General features: G+C 44.1%; 2 protein-coding genes across 2 annotated transcripts; both read right to left on the reverse strand.

The window, feature by feature from the left end:
• Positions 1–1,476: 1,476 nt before the first annotated feature.
• On the reverse strand, positions 1,477–2,901 carry N7482_009028 (Beta-glucuronidase; the record flags this gene model as incomplete). The annotated part of the gene is made up of 5 exons (XM_056691152.1): positions 1,477–1,840; positions 1,897–1,944; positions 2,012–2,204; positions 2,770–2,817; positions 2,877–2,901. 5 exons carry the CDS (start codon positions 2,899–2,901, stop codon positions 1,477–1,479), a joined length of 678 nt encoding a protein of 225 aa, XP_056540917.1.
• A 2,762-nt stretch (positions 2,902–5,663) lies between these two features.
• Positions 5,664–6,425, reverse strand: N7482_009029 (uncharacterized protein; the record flags this gene model as incomplete). The annotated part of the gene is made up of 1 exon (XM_056691153.1): positions 5,664–6,425. The coding sequence occupies one exon, from the start codon at positions 6,423–6,425 to the stop codon at positions 5,664–5,666; it is 762 nt and encodes a 253-aa protein (XP_056540918.1).
• Between the last annotated feature and the right edge of the window lie 8,950 nt (positions 6,426–15,375).

Raw genomic sequence — 15,375 nt, forward strand, 5'->3', positions numbered from 1 at the left:
AGTGTCCCATTTAAGTGTGCTCATTCTCAATGCTCATAGGTTCACATCTTGAGAAGTACGACCATCATCCGTTCTGAATGGGAGCTTGACGGGAAAGGAATGGTTTGAAACGGAAACTTGTCCCCCCCATTAAGAACTCGGTTCTACGAGACAGGCCGGCAGTCACAGTAGGGAGAGACCCTGAGAACGGCGTGACTTGCGTGAAAAGATGCCAGCTAGGGGAGGCCAAAAATAACCATTAACAACAAAGGATTATTTTTACAAAAAGAATGAGTCTTGAAAAAGATAAAAGCGCGTCAGAGAAAACAAGATTCGCAGTCGGTGCTGGACAAAGAGCGTCAAGAGGACATAAAGAGTCAGGCCCATAATTTCATTGAAATGATCGAGTCACTGGGGCCTTTTACATATTAGAAACATTAACTGAAATGTCGACATTAATCAAATCTCAAAACAAGCCGTGAGCAGAAGCTCAACATTGTGAGGTCAGGATGACCGCAAAACCTAGAGCATGGAAGAGTTGAGAATACAAGATAAAGCTATAAGAAATCTAGTGGTTCGAGACCCAAAAATAAACCAGACGCACAACTTTTGAAATTACACTTCTTGAGAATCGGATTGGGGCAAGAGTTACGGTGTATTCAGAAAGCCACGATAACAAACCATGAATGAATAAACGATCCTACCTGTATCTGCATCTGCTCCAAGTCCTTTTATCCTAGATTTATGTATCAAACGCTAACCTTCCTGATAAATTATGGTTTGACTCAACGTGGTTATATGAGTCAAGAGTTACCAAACTAACATTATGTTAACCTTGTACTATGATATATGTTTATGATGACATCTATTGGCTCTACTCCTCTCTCGCCTTGGTCATTTCTTGGTCTAATTGAGCTGGATTTTAATATCTCTACCCAGATCCATATGTAGAATATTTGACCTTGATATAACTGGACAGATGATGATATTCGCATATGCTATGCTAGATATCTACATACAGTGATGGTTGGACAGGAAATGGTATAGGAAATGGGGGACGACGCGTAGGTATAATAATAGTAACAAAGAACCTGATATCTGGTTACGTGCCCTGGGAAATACGACTGTGCCCATTAGGTCATATCATCAACACCTTCACCATTGTCCCTTGTTGGAAAGTCAGATATGCGATGTAACATTTATTCCCGCATCAATCAATGGGTTCAAAGAATCGCACATGAAGATTTATATATTACCGGCTGTGCTGGATGCTTAGTGGTACCAGCATAACCTACTGGAGTTAGATCAACAATGTTTCTGAAGACTTCACAGTAAAGATTGCCTCTCCGTGTATACAGCATTGTCTCAAAATCCTCAGTCCTCCTGATGTCACAAGTGATGTCCGCGAAAGTCTGGCCTTCAAAAGTTGACGACGAACCTCGGTCCACTCTGCTAAGTGAATTGACTGCTGAAGTCTCTTCGCTTTAACACTTGCTGTCAAGCCCTTAAGAATAAAGCTTGACTTCCTCCGGTTCCAGTCTCATAATAGTCAGAATTGATCAATACCGCCCGGAGAGGTTTCTTAGTTGAGTCGTAGATCACGTATGTGGCATGGTTTGTCGACCCATCGTCAAGGGCTGCTATGTAAGAACCTCCCGCTATAGCCGCAGTTGCCACATAAGCACCATAGTATGGCGATGCTATTGTGTATCTTCCCCACCAGCAATAATAGCAGGCCCCGAGGGTACCGTGATAGAAGTACGTGCGCTTCATATTAGTCACAGCTACCTTGAGACCGTAATCCAAGTTCCAAAGGCCGGCACCGAATGTGGGAGAGACAGTGTCAGCACCGCCCCAGCGACTTATTCAGAGGTCAGTTCTCATTCATAGTGAGCAAAGGGAGTCTTCATGGCTTACCGGAATTGGTATCCCCAAAGAAATACTCCTTTCAGACCCTGTTGGCTGCTGCAACATCTTCGACAGATCAACCGACATTTCTGGCAATGTTGACATGGTTCATGAGGCTGCTTACAGCTTCTCCCGGATATTTATGATGTGCGTAGTCATACACATATGACCGAGCTTCAGCATTCTCAGTCTCGATGAGTTCAGCAGCTCCCCATGTAGGCGGTCCCTCATTGAATTTCCTGCTTGGATGATTATAGTCGAGGATAGGGCTTTTCCGACACGGATGTCCCAGTCGTCTTGAGGTGCAGCATCCTTTGCTGTGGTTCAAGTCCCGGCAGCAACTGCAATCGGTTGCCTAGCGCCCCACCAATCTGGAAATTGTTAGTGATATTGTTGGAAAGGGTTTCAAGAAGGCGAGCTCAGTACATTCTGCTTCGTTTCCCTACTCTATTGCCCTCAAATTCTTCATTCTGGTTTTAGCTACCTGAGCTGCCGCAATAGTATTCTCCAAGTTATCATTGCCACAGTTAAGGCCTAGCGTTATCAATTAAACTCCACTTTGGCCATTTACAAGATCACATACCAATGCAGGATATGTGTTTGCGAAAGACATGAAGGACGGCCCAAAAGTTAAGCTAGCTGGCGCGCCTGTAGATTTCTCGGCAGAATAAACGATATGGGCTTTCTGGATCATAGGTAGCACGATCCTGGGTTGTCCCACCGATTCGCATCGGTGGCCATGTACCGCTCATTCTCTCGAAATTTTGAAGGACATTGCAATGTTCCCGTTACAATCTTCATATACGATGGAAATATGAAGAACTCAATCCTGTGAGCAAATTTTTAGACGCAGCCTTGAGGAACTCGAGAGGAGAAACTTACGAGATACCAACTGGGGAAGGGTCGAGAGCTGTAGCACTCGCCCCAGAACTAGTTGGAATAGTGTAGGTTATAGTGCCCAGCTCTTGCAAGAGCAAGGGAAGACGCACCGATGGTCAGACTTGTGAGGAACATCTTTCTGAACTAGAGACGAGTGCGGGACGAGAGTATAGAAGTAAAGGCAAAGACTAGGAAATAGAGGAGAGGAATGGTGTATATAGGATCCGGATCTAGTCTCAGAGTATGTGACACTGAGCACCATTTAACAGAATTATATTTCGAGTTGACGCTCCGCTAATTCGTTCGTATCGAATGTTACTGTATGATATGGGGCGCACGAATAGGTTTACTAAGTACGCAAACCAATAAACGTACATATATCGCTGGAAGTAGAGGTATTACTATTTCTATGTTTGAATTTCTTGATGTGCTGCACCCTTACTATAGTTATAGTAGAAGAAATACTAGGGATTTAGATAAACTGCCCGTCAAGAACAGAGAGCTCAAGCATGTGTGGGCTAAGGAAAACCTTGGGAGACACACTGCGATCTACTTAATCAAATAGGAGAATCATGATATTCTGTCGCAGCAAGTTGAAACTGTACAGCCTAGTATGCAACCATAAAGAATGATCAAGCGGAATCAAATTAGGATGACAAGATTGATTGATCGGAGAAGAAAATCAGGGGAGAGATGTTGACGATACCCCCCCCTTGTGCGTCCGGTACTCGGCGATTACAAAGCCTGAGTTCATGACTAATCCATAATTACATACAAATACCTAACAAATGTGGGCCTACTGTACCTATGTGTGACCTATCAGTTGCCGGTAAGTTATCGCTCCATGTTTCAACATATTCCTTCGAAAGTTTATCTCAGGGGTTAGTGGGGTAATCTATCCCCTGGCTATCTATTTGATCTAGAATGTTTTGATTAGAATACGATTTGTGGAATGGAGTTCTGTGATACGATAAGAATAGACCTAAAAGCCACCCAAGTTAGTGTGTCTATCTCAGGGAGCCAAAGCCCAGGGCAGAGCGCAGGATCTAGACGATCCGTTGCATGCGGCTTTATATTTTAGTGCTATTTTAGCGTTTGATTACATGTGGAGGGAGGTAATAACTACCTTCTAGAAAGGTTTTAGCTATCAGAGCGTGCCCAGGGGTATAAACATTGCACTAGTATTATGGAAGGCAGATAGATCTACGCCTATGCGGCCTATATCTTACCCTATTTACCTTTTTGGTTATCTATAGGCTCTTGTCCACAAGATCCACGCGCGTTTCCCCTTAGTGAAAGAGCTAATCTTATCATTCAGTTAGTCACCTCTAGTAGTAAAACCGGCAGAACATGTCAACGGGGCAACTTGATCGTATACGCTAGTATGGAGGTGGCGATTGAATCTACCAATCTAACGACCACTTCAACTCGGCTGAAATATCCCGTTACTTGCTAAGCTGACATCAATGTCAGAATATCGGTGGTTTTGGTGCCCCAGTTCACTCATGCCTGTCTTGTTCCACTTCCTTATCAACCTGTATGCTCATCCAAACTCAGCTAGTTGTTGAATGCTACCGGTAACAGAGTGTTGAACCATATTCGCCCATCCTCAATTTGTGGGTCTATCCTGCGACAGGCTCCTCTTATCGTATGAGTAGTAATAGTAGTACTCAAGTCGCATCTAGACCTCGGCAAAGACCGGGTCCGGTCCCAAATCTTAGGACCAGGACCGCTAGGAGGACCGCTATAAGGACCGCCAAGACGTATAATAATACATAAATACTGATTTATAAGTAAATAGTTTCCTAATTAGGGTACTCTATGTATATTTATACTTGGAAAAATATCTTGGCGGTCATTAGAGCTCTATATTCGGACCGCCAAGAGCAGGTCTTGGCGGTCCTTGCCGAGGTCTAGTCGCATCGGGTGTTTTGTGAAGTCAGGCATAAAATACATTAAAAAAATAGCTTCCAAGGACTCTAGATCAGACAAGAAAAGAAAAAGAAAATACGAACCAATCCCCTTTATAAATTGTGACTCTCTAGCCATTTGTCTTTTCCAGTCACCAAGGCTTCGGCTTTATTCAGGCTTGGTATTAACGGCTTCTAATTTTACGCCAGCTGTAGCACCCTCATGCAATAAAAAGGATTCTATTCATCCCGAGATTCCAGCCCTATTACTTCTATAGATCCATGAAGTCTTCAGGGGTTAGTAGAGCGTGGATAGCCACCTTTGCTAATAAATCATAGATTTTGTCAATCAACCTGTTGTGAATTTCTAAGGACATTCTCAATGTCGGGGGTCTTCGTATGGAAGCCTCCACGGGGGCAAGGACATCTCGCCATAAGTAGCCATCGTGCGGGTCGATGGCGACATTAGAAGGAGGCTGGAGTAAGTGGAGATTATGAGGATTCCTTCGTGGCCACACGTGTGAATCCCCTTATCGGGTCCCGCACGGGGATATACGAACACGTGGTCGGATAAGTATATTTAAGCTTTGTTAAGCATTATCTCCATCCCGCCCCTGCCTCACCCTGCTCTTCTTTTCTAGAACCCCCCTTTGTATTCTTCTGTCCTGTTTCCATGTGCAGTTCATATTGGCATACTAACTTTCGAAGCTTCCAGATTTAATCTAGAAGGAAAACCATTCAAGTAGGCATATAGATTAGTATTTTGATTCAGTTTCTCCAACATATAGCTGAGCTATATACATATCAATGCGCCGTAATCGCTAGCATACATTCCTATTTCCTCGGAGCAGTTCCTTCCATCTCGTATATCCAAACAACACAGCAAGGTACCCAATACCCCAATACTTCGCCTATCAGCTGGATAGAGCCCTAAGTAATCCGTTCCGCAAAAGCCACCTTGTTTGACGAGATCGAATGCCGTGTAGCTTAATAATGGAAACCGTTGCCCTCGCAGAAAGGCACGGGGTAATCCTTGCTCGCGCACAACCTGAAAGCTCCCTGGACCCAGTCCACAGACTGGTAGGTATGAGGAATTTGCTCATCCGCCGAATACCAGTTATAAGTTGGGTCATCGTAGCAGCCTTCAATATAGTTGCCATACCGACGTACGGTCACTGGGTTGCTGACAATAAGTCCACTTAAACCTGCAGGCACATAATCGGCAATGGTTTCAGTAGTACTGGTGGTCCAAGTCCTGGTGTAGGTGACTCCCAACACAAGTGTCAGCACCTTGCTGAGGGGTCCATACCAGGCTTGTATAGAGATTGCAATGGCGTTTGAGATTGAATAGCCCTCAGCCATGGAGACATATGCTTGGTCATATTGGTTACCGACAACAGGCGACACTTGCACATCCCAGTTGACGAATGTCTGGGTTTCAAGGATTTGCAACTCCGCAATTCCTTCGCACGCCCCACGGGCTTGCAGGCCGTGTGTGTCATTGCGAGCTGGACGTGTGACATTCCAGTTGGGTGGCGGGGGTGGCGGTCCCACAGTGAGGTTGGTCTTCAGCTCCTCCCACTCAGCGTGCGTGATAGCTTGAGTTCGGCCGTCGTGACCCCAAAGGAGGACATTGCCATTCAAGAGCCAATTGGTACCTGTGACGTCGCTGGTGTTGAAAGAGGGGATAGCAGCGCCTGCGGCGAGTGCAAGGCCGCCCAAGGCAAGGAAGAGGCGGGAAAGGACCATGATGTTTTGAATAGTGAACAATTCTAAGTAAAGTTTGAACAAGCTGATGGATGATGCAAATGTCCTCTTGAGCTCCAATTTATAGAAACGGTTGCCTGCAGTCTCTCCTTGTGACCTGGCTTTCGCTTGACCCACCTCACTATTTAATCAACGCCGATAGATATCCGTGGGTCCTGGTGCATCGGAAGTCGGAATTTTCAAGGACCAAATGAAACATTTTGCTTCCAGCCAAGGATCCGTATCATTGGGAATTTACTTTGGATACGAGCTGTGCGACCGCCATTTGACACCATCTTGCTAGCTCATGATACTTTCGCAATACAGGACATCTCATAATATCTGTGCCCACCGTTAGATAAGGAGATATGCGCAATCAGGGGTCAGATGAAGGATTTCATGAGTACCAGATATGGTTCAGAAGTTGTTAATTAGGTAAAGGCTGTATCGAGAAAAAGATAAGAGATACGGCTAGCGTGATAGAGTGAGACACTTTGTAAAATCCCGTCATCCTTCAGCACTGACTGCCCAGTTAGTGTTTTAAGGTTTTCACTTTATTAGTGAATCCTGCTAGATTTTCCGGGGCGCTTGCTTGTACTAGTCTATCCTAAATGGCCACTTATCAGACTGATCTTTTATATCATTGATCCAGTGAGATATCATGGAAACCTTATTTCTTTACAGAGAGACGAAGCTGATAAGAGCTGAGGTGGCTAAAGTAGTCGGTTGACCAAACTTGGAATCTTGAACGATAGAGCCGACTACGCGTGATCTGCTAGTTCGCCGGTAGAATGGACTGGGAGATTGTTAATCTGAGACAAAGAAGCTGGTCGGGGAAATTTCTTATCTCTCTTGTCAAGACCGAATCGCATTGACTTATTCGCTTGCCGAGGCACGATTAGGGTACTAGTAAGTTTCCCTAAGCGAATCTCAATTTTGAAGTAGAAAATTATATAAAGTACTTAGATGTCGTCCTAAAGTTCTTTCATGACTATGCTTCTCTGAATTCTCGCAATCTCCCTCCTTGCAAGCTCTTCACTACATGCAAAGTCGCGGCCATGCAGCTACTCAAAGTTCTTGTTATCTCATGTATCACTTTTGCCTCGAGGTATGGCTAAAACCACGATGTATGGTATTGTGGTCATTAATACAGTCTCTCCATAGCACGGTGGCAAATCTCCATCAGGAATGCCTTTGCTTGAGCGAGGGTGTATCTGACGGTAGACTCACGTCCGCAGCGTGTGAGATTTACGACAAGGATGCATATTATGTGAGGCTTCTTCTCGCCACTTCTTTAGTTGTGCTAAACTGACTCAATCTCAATAGTTGGGCGCAACTGTGTACGAGGCAAGCAACAACAGATTGGTAAGTCTGAGCTAGTAACCTCCAAATCTAATCTCACTGACCATTGGATCAATTCGTCAAGTGTGTCAAGAAGAATTCGTGGGATACTATCATGGGAGATCAATGGAACACGGCGTGCAAGCAAGCGGCTCTTCGGGGGTTTTCATGTCCTGACTATAAAGGTACCTGCTATGCGGCAGGAGCTGTGACGAGCTCGTGCTGGTAGGTCGCGCTATGAAGGCTGAGCGTTTCGCTTGACTGGGAATTTCTGTTCATGTATCACTTCTGTATATGCTCTGCACGGCCATCGGGAGCCTACCGGCAGATGAAGATGACAATATTCTGTCAAGTTCCCTTTCACATGGCATGACATATAGAATAAATCCTTATCCAATATTCTGTATCGCCAAGTTCTGGCTCGACTCCGACACAGAAACCAGTTGAAAAGACTATATGCTCTATGGCCAATGGTAGCAATTAATCTGTCCAGTTCCGTATGTTAAACCACGTGGACAGCATGTATAGTAAGGCTCGTTCCCTCAGGCACAACGTAGAGGATAGGCATTGGGAAGTTCCTTAGCACTTCTAGACTAGTTAAAGGCTACACAATACATAAACCTGATAAGCTTAGGTTTAAACTTAGGTTGTGCGGGACAGAGCCTGACTGGCCCCAGCGACGAGCCTGATGGAGCTGGCTTTTCCTATTATGGAACGCTCCGCGATACCTGGGGCGCATTTTGGGGTCAGTGAGGGTCTCTCGGGGGTCATTTAGGGGTCCAAAGCCCATGAACAAGTTACCAGCTGCCCCTGACCAAACTCCGCTAGTGGGCAGCCACATGAGGCCGCTAGTCGTTTAGCGTCAGGGGTAGCTGTGTGTTTCACCCATGTTTCCACACTTAGGCGATCACTACTGAGAAAGGAAGCCACCTAACACTTTCAAGTCTCTGTGGGTTCCAGAATGTCGCCCTGGGTCCACTAGTGCGGATACTTAAAAACACACGTATCCTAGCTTAGCTTACTATCTAACCACTCAGAATAGTTGAATAGATAATCTTAAATAGCCTTATTTTCATCTAGTGCTTCTCCATCCTTCCTAAGTATTTTCTGGTAGAGAATAAAACTTCCTTTTTCAGTATTCAAACTAAGTTTAATAGCCGACAGAATGGGCTATTTCTGTATGGGCTAGTACGAAAGATGTCCAATGGGATGAGAGATTATTGATCAGATTGATGATGATAGAAAATCAGGGGGATTGCCTGTTGAATAGCTATCCCCTGTCTGTACGGACGTATTCCTGTCCGTGCGGCCGATACTCGGCTGTTACAAAGCCTGAGTTTCTCTGTAAGCCAGTATTACATACAAAGACATAAGAAACCTGGGTGCTTGATGAATAAGCCCGTTCTTAGTGGTAAGTTACCACTCCACATATTTCGACAATAGCTCCAATTCTCATAAGCGAAGGCTTAGAGTGATAAGCCCTCTCCTTTTCTTCAGTATTTCTCCTGGACAGATAACCTAGGTATAGGGTCCCTTAAACTACGCCCCCTTTTACCATGAGATTATCATTAGGGCATAGTAGAGATAATGCATGGTGGTATAGTTGAAAAAAATTAGCAAAGTTAATATGGCTTTACTTTATTAATACTCTATTTATTTACCCTATTTTATTTGTTCAAGAGGGCCAAGGGTAGTTTAGGGATTGCTATCACAGCTACTATATATTCTTAACTAATTTAATTATCTACTACTTTAATCGGATCAAATAAACTAGTCCTGGATAAATAAAGGACTACCAAACTATAAGTTTAACAAAGCATAGTGGAAAAATGGAGGTAGTAAATAACAATTAAAATTCAAGTGTTTAAAAATGTAAGGCCGCAGAAAGTGGTGCTAGTTTAAATCCTGTCCTTTCTATTAGAAAGTAGAATTGATTGAAGATTATTAGCTAAATAACAAAACCTTCCCCACTTATACCTGAGGCCTGTGCATTTCCTAATACCCTCGCACCCCCCCAGGTCTTTAGTAAGAAATAATTTTAGCCTATACACACGGTGCCCGCAACCCCCCCCTTGGTACCCATGGTTAAGGAAGTGGGTCTAAGGGGGGGGGTACCGGGAAAAATACAGTACCCCCCTAACTACCCTAAATATTGATATTTCTTAGTCGCTCTTTTTTGATCTTTTACTGATAGAGACTACCTGATTTAGATATCAAAAAATATTATAATATTTCTATCCAGAAGGGGCTAATCTAGGAGTGTTGGGTTAGAGGAATTATTTTTTGATGGGGGATGCCAAGACTTCTAGGTACGGATAGGCTATTCCTCTTTTAGCCAACTTTTCTAAACCTAGATTTCTAGCCTTAGAGATATGGCTATCTAGGCGACTAGGCTTAGTAGCTAGGGTAGTAAGGGTTAACTAATAACTATCTTTCTAGGTAAGATATTCCTATATACTAAGCTATACTAGGTAAAACTATAGATTCTCTATACTATTAAAATATTTTAATTTAATTCGGATTACTAGTTCTTCTATAATATAGAGATATTAATATAATATGATATTAGACTCTACCTAGCTATCAATCATCATCAAATATATATATACACAACCGACACTTTGCACACTTGAGTAGCACTTTTGCGTATTCTGATTGGCTGCTACGGTCGGGTAGACCTACCTATTTTACCCTATTAATTCTTCGAATTCTTTACTACAGACTTCCCTTTCTAGCTATTCCTCTTCTACTGATTGTATCTATATAAAAATAATTATAGTAACGGAGGACAGGCTCTAATATTACCTATAAAGCTTTTAGGCTAAATAGCTGTATTTTAATAGTATTAGTAGTAAACTTTTATATTTACGCTCTAATTTCTTCTATTATCTAAATATAAGCCCCTTTTTCTTCCTTCTTATACGTCGAATTCCTAGATATATAGTAATAGGTACCTATTCTTAGCTATTAGCTTATGTAAAGCCCTAAATATAGTCGGGCCCGTAGCCCCCCCCGGCTACCATAGTTAAGGAAGTGGGTCCAGGGGGGGGGGGCTACGGGAAAAACACGTAGCCCCCCCCCCCAACTACCCTAAATATTGATATTTCTTGGTCGCTTTTTTTTGATCTTTTAATAATAGAGCCTAATCGACCTAGATATCAAAAAATATTCTAATATTTCTATCTAGAAGGGGCTAATCTAGGAGTGTTGGGGTTAGAGGAATTATTTTTTGATGGGGGATGCCAAGACTTCTGGGTACGGATAGGCTATCCCTTTTTTAGCTAGCTTTTCTAAACCTATATTATTAGCCTTAGAGATCTGGCTATCTAGGGGACTTAGCTTAGTAGCTAGGGTAGTAAGGGTTTACTAATAACTATCTCTCGAGGTAAGATATTACTATATACTAAGCTATACTAGGTAAAACTATAGATTCTCTATAGTAATAAAATATTTTAATTTAATTCAGATTACTAGTCCTTCTATAATATCTACTATAGAGCAGCACAAGCTTATTAGCCTTAGCCTATCTAGGTAGGCCCTATCTCTATCTAGGTCTCTAGGTCTACCCTAGTCTATCCAACGGGGGTGTGCCCATCCTACCAGAGTGGGCACCCTAGCGTCATTTTTCCCATAGTAAAAAAAAGTGGGGGGGGGTAGGATAGGCATATTTTCAGACCCAGGATGGGCATACCTTTTATGGATCGTACGAGCTCAAAATTTCAAAAGTTTTAATTAAGTCATTAATCTTTACCTATTTTAAATTTTAGAACAAACAGAGAATTTTAAAGGGTAGTTATAGGGTTTAGAAATATAAAGATTTAGGGGAAATTATTTTGATAGGGTTACGACCGGGGCTTATATAATCCATCGTACGACAGCGGATTCCCTATAACTAAGTTATATTTTAGTAGCAGGATAATTTATACAAGCATTTTAGTTAATTTAGATTTATTTAGACTTTTAAAGGGTAGTTTCTAAATCTCTAGATCTAAGGGAAATTATTTTAATAGGGTTATAACTAGGCCTTTTATAATATATCGTACGATAGCGCATTCCCTATAACTAAGTCAGGGCTATAATAGTAGGATAATTTAGAGAAGTATTTCAGTTAATTTAGATTTATTTAGACTTTCTAAGGGTAGTTTCTAAATCTCTAGATCTAGGGGAAATTATTTTAATAGGGTTATAACTAGGCCTTTTATAATATATCGTACGATAGCGTATTCCCTATAACTAAGTTAGGGCTATAATTATAGGATAATTCAGAGAAGCATTTTAGTTAATTTAGATTTATTCTAAAGTTTATAAAATCACTAGCTAAGCTATAAAGTATATCTATCCCTCTTATAATTAGACTATTCTTACTCTATCCTATATCTATAAGGGAGAAAAAGTATTAGTCTATATCGTATAGTATATAGGGCGGATCAGGGGGGTAACTAACTACTTAATATTCATCCGAACCGGCGTTATTACTATTATCGGTAATTAGGAGAGGGTTCTACGCCGAACCTAGGGTAGGCATCGATAGGCTAGCCGAGGGGGCTATACTAGTAGCGCTAGGGGCGGCGGGGAGGCTTAGCCTACCGAGCTAGCGGGTAGGGCGGGCCTAATTATTACGCTAGCTATCTCGTATAGAGCACCGGCTTCTATAATCCCGCCACTTATAGTTACCGTAGTATCTACCGAAGTAGCGAGGGAGTCGGACGTAGAAGGGGAAGGGGGTCGGGCTATCCTCGGCGTTATTATAGGTATCGTAAGCCCGTAGGAGCTCGCCGCTATAAGACTAAATAAATAGCGTATTTAGATAGGAGGGGCGCTGCGAGGTAATCTACTAGCTATTAATACGTCCGTATACGAAGTAGACTTCGAAGCTAGGGAGGGCTAATACCCGACGCTATATAGGATTATAGAGTAGCTAGTCGAGCTACCGGCCGGTAATCGGCAGCGGACGAGAGATACCTTAGGGGTCGTACTTACACTAAAAGACTAGCTAGTAGAGCTAGACGAGCTACTAGGTAGCCGAGTCGTTACGGGGCGGGGGGCTAGGGAACGGGTTACCCGTAGGCTATAGGGAGGAGAGGGGACTAGAGGGGTAAGAGAGTCTATCGTACGTATAGTAGAGTTAGTATCTAATCTAGATATAAGGTAAGGCGGAGGTAACTATAGCTATACGCTAGAGACGTACCGTCGGGTAAGCGTATCTCTCTTAGGCTATAGTATCGTCAGCGAGGGGGAAAATAACGTACGAAGATATCCTAAGATATAAGGGGGGCTTTAAGCGATATAAGTGATAATAAAGTAGATAAAATTAATAAAATAGTAGATAAAATTAATAGGGGGGAGGGTAGTTAACGAGGGAGGAAGGTTAGTAGGAAGGAGGAGGAATTTATATCGGAGGGTAGAGGTAAGTCGACGATATAAGCGATAGATAAGGTAAGTCGACGATATAAGCGACGTAGGCCAGAGGCTATATACGGCTATTAGAGGGGATCGTAAGCGTCGTACGAAGTAGGCTAGCGGGCAGATTTAGCTAGCAGGATATAGAGATAGCCTCCCCGGCGGGCCTAAGGAGGGAGAGATATAGCTAGGCTAGGAAATAGGCGGTAGCGGCGGATAAGAAGGATATAGATACTAACTACTAGGGTAGGGATCGTACGATATAGCCTACGAGGCGTTTAGTGTAGATAGAGCCGCCGAACCTTATAGGGATACGCAAGGAGAATAGCTACCCTATAAGTATCCCGGATTAGTAATAACTAGTATGCTCTAGATCCCCCTATTCCGGGAGAACTCCCGTCGTACGATAGTATCCTAACCTTATAGGGATATACGAGGAGAATAGCTACCCTATAAGTATCCCGGATTAGTAATAACTAGTATACTCTAGATCCCCCTATTCCGGGAGAACTCCCGTCGTACGATAGCATCCTTAATCTATAAATTCTACCCGGGAACCTTAGGAGTAGGATTTCTTTATTAGTCTTAGGGAGGTAATTTCTTTATTATATAGATAAGGTAGCGCTCTCCCCGATATCCCCGTCCCTCCTATAGAGCGATCGTATAGGGTCGGGACTAGGCTCGGTTAGGGCTAGATTAATCTCGAAGGATACTGTACGATATAGGACTATAGTACTATTACTCCCGTCGTGACTAATAGCTATCCGATAGAGCGGCTAACTATCTAGGGGTAAATAAAATAGGATTAAGATACCCGCTATAAATCCTAACTATCTATTACCCTCCTACCGTACGGTGTACTCCCCTTAAGGCTTTTTTAGATTTCTAACCCGCCCTACCTTTTCTATTTAGGGTTCGTGTATTATTATAGCCGACTAGCTCTTTATTCGAGCGGCCTAGTTCCCGGTCTTTCTCTATCGGTAGTACGAGTAGGGCGTCCGACCCTAGTAGGCGCTCGCCTATCTTACTAATACCCTATATCGGATCCCTATCGCTACCGCTCGTACGATCGCCTACGAGGTATAGGAATAGGCCGGGGTAAGCTACGACCCCGACTAGCTCCGGCTACCGGCGTAGATTAACGAGCCTATTAGCGGGCTCCCCGTCTACTCGGACGGCGTACTCTACGTACGAGAGGCCGACTACAGGTATATCTACCGTAGCGTACTAACCCTTAAGAACTACTAGCGCTAGGCGTACGGGTAGGCGGTACCCCGGCCGCACGACTAGGCCAGCGTCGCCGCTACGTAGGCCGCTGCCGAGGCTATCTAGGGATCGATATAGCCCGTTATCTACTAGCGGGTCTTCCCCCGGGGTACTAACTTATACTATCTCTATATCCTCTAGCCTAGCCTATCGTACGAACCCGTCGGGGGTCCCCCCGTAGCCCCCGACCTCGTATAGGCGCTCGTCGGCTAGCTCGAGCAGTCCTTCCTCGTATCCTAGGCGGGCGACTAGACTATTATCTAGGCCGGCGAGCTAGATAAGGCTAACCTATAGCTCCGTCGGACGTAGTAGGTACGCTACCTCGAGGGGGTCCCGGTCGGTACGCTCGCCGAGGCAGTAGCTACCCTAGACGCAGACGCCGAGGGCCCCGAGGGCGTCGTACGAGCTATCTAGGAGGCGATAGATAGGGTAGCCTGCGTAAGCTAGCGGATTACCGTATAGTATAGGTATCTTATCCGGATCGAGGCCGCCCGTACCGACGTATAGGAGAGCCCGTACTAGCCGCTATAGATATATATAGATATAGACAGTATCTAGCGGTACGTAGAGCCGTAGTAGCGGATCCTCCTCTTCTTTACTCGTATATAGCCGCTATATATCTAGCGTAGCCCCCGGTACCGGTTTATCGGCCGGTAACAACGTACGTAGTAGGCACTATAGCGGTACGTAATAGCGACGGCCTAGGGTGCCGACGGCGACGGCGACGGCGGTCGTACGATAGGGGAGCCCGAGCTATATACCCTTACGGCGGTCTAGCAGGCGTACCTAGACTTTTATATTAAGCTCCTTAACTAGTAGATCGGGGCCGAGGAGTACGAGTACGCCCTCGTCTATACGCTAGCCGTACTAGGCCGGCGCCGCGACGGCTAGTAGACAGTCGAGGCCTACCCCCCGCTCCTCTCGTAGACGATCAAGATCGCGCAGT

This window comes from Penicillium canariense (genome assembly GCF_028826845.1).
Source record: "Penicillium canariense strain IBT 26290 chromosome Unknown utg000006l_segment0_segment0, whole genome shotgun sequence".
In the NCBI taxonomy this organism is placed as follows: domain Eukaryota; kingdom Fungi; phylum Ascomycota; class Eurotiomycetes; order Eurotiales; family Aspergillaceae; genus Penicillium; species Penicillium canariense.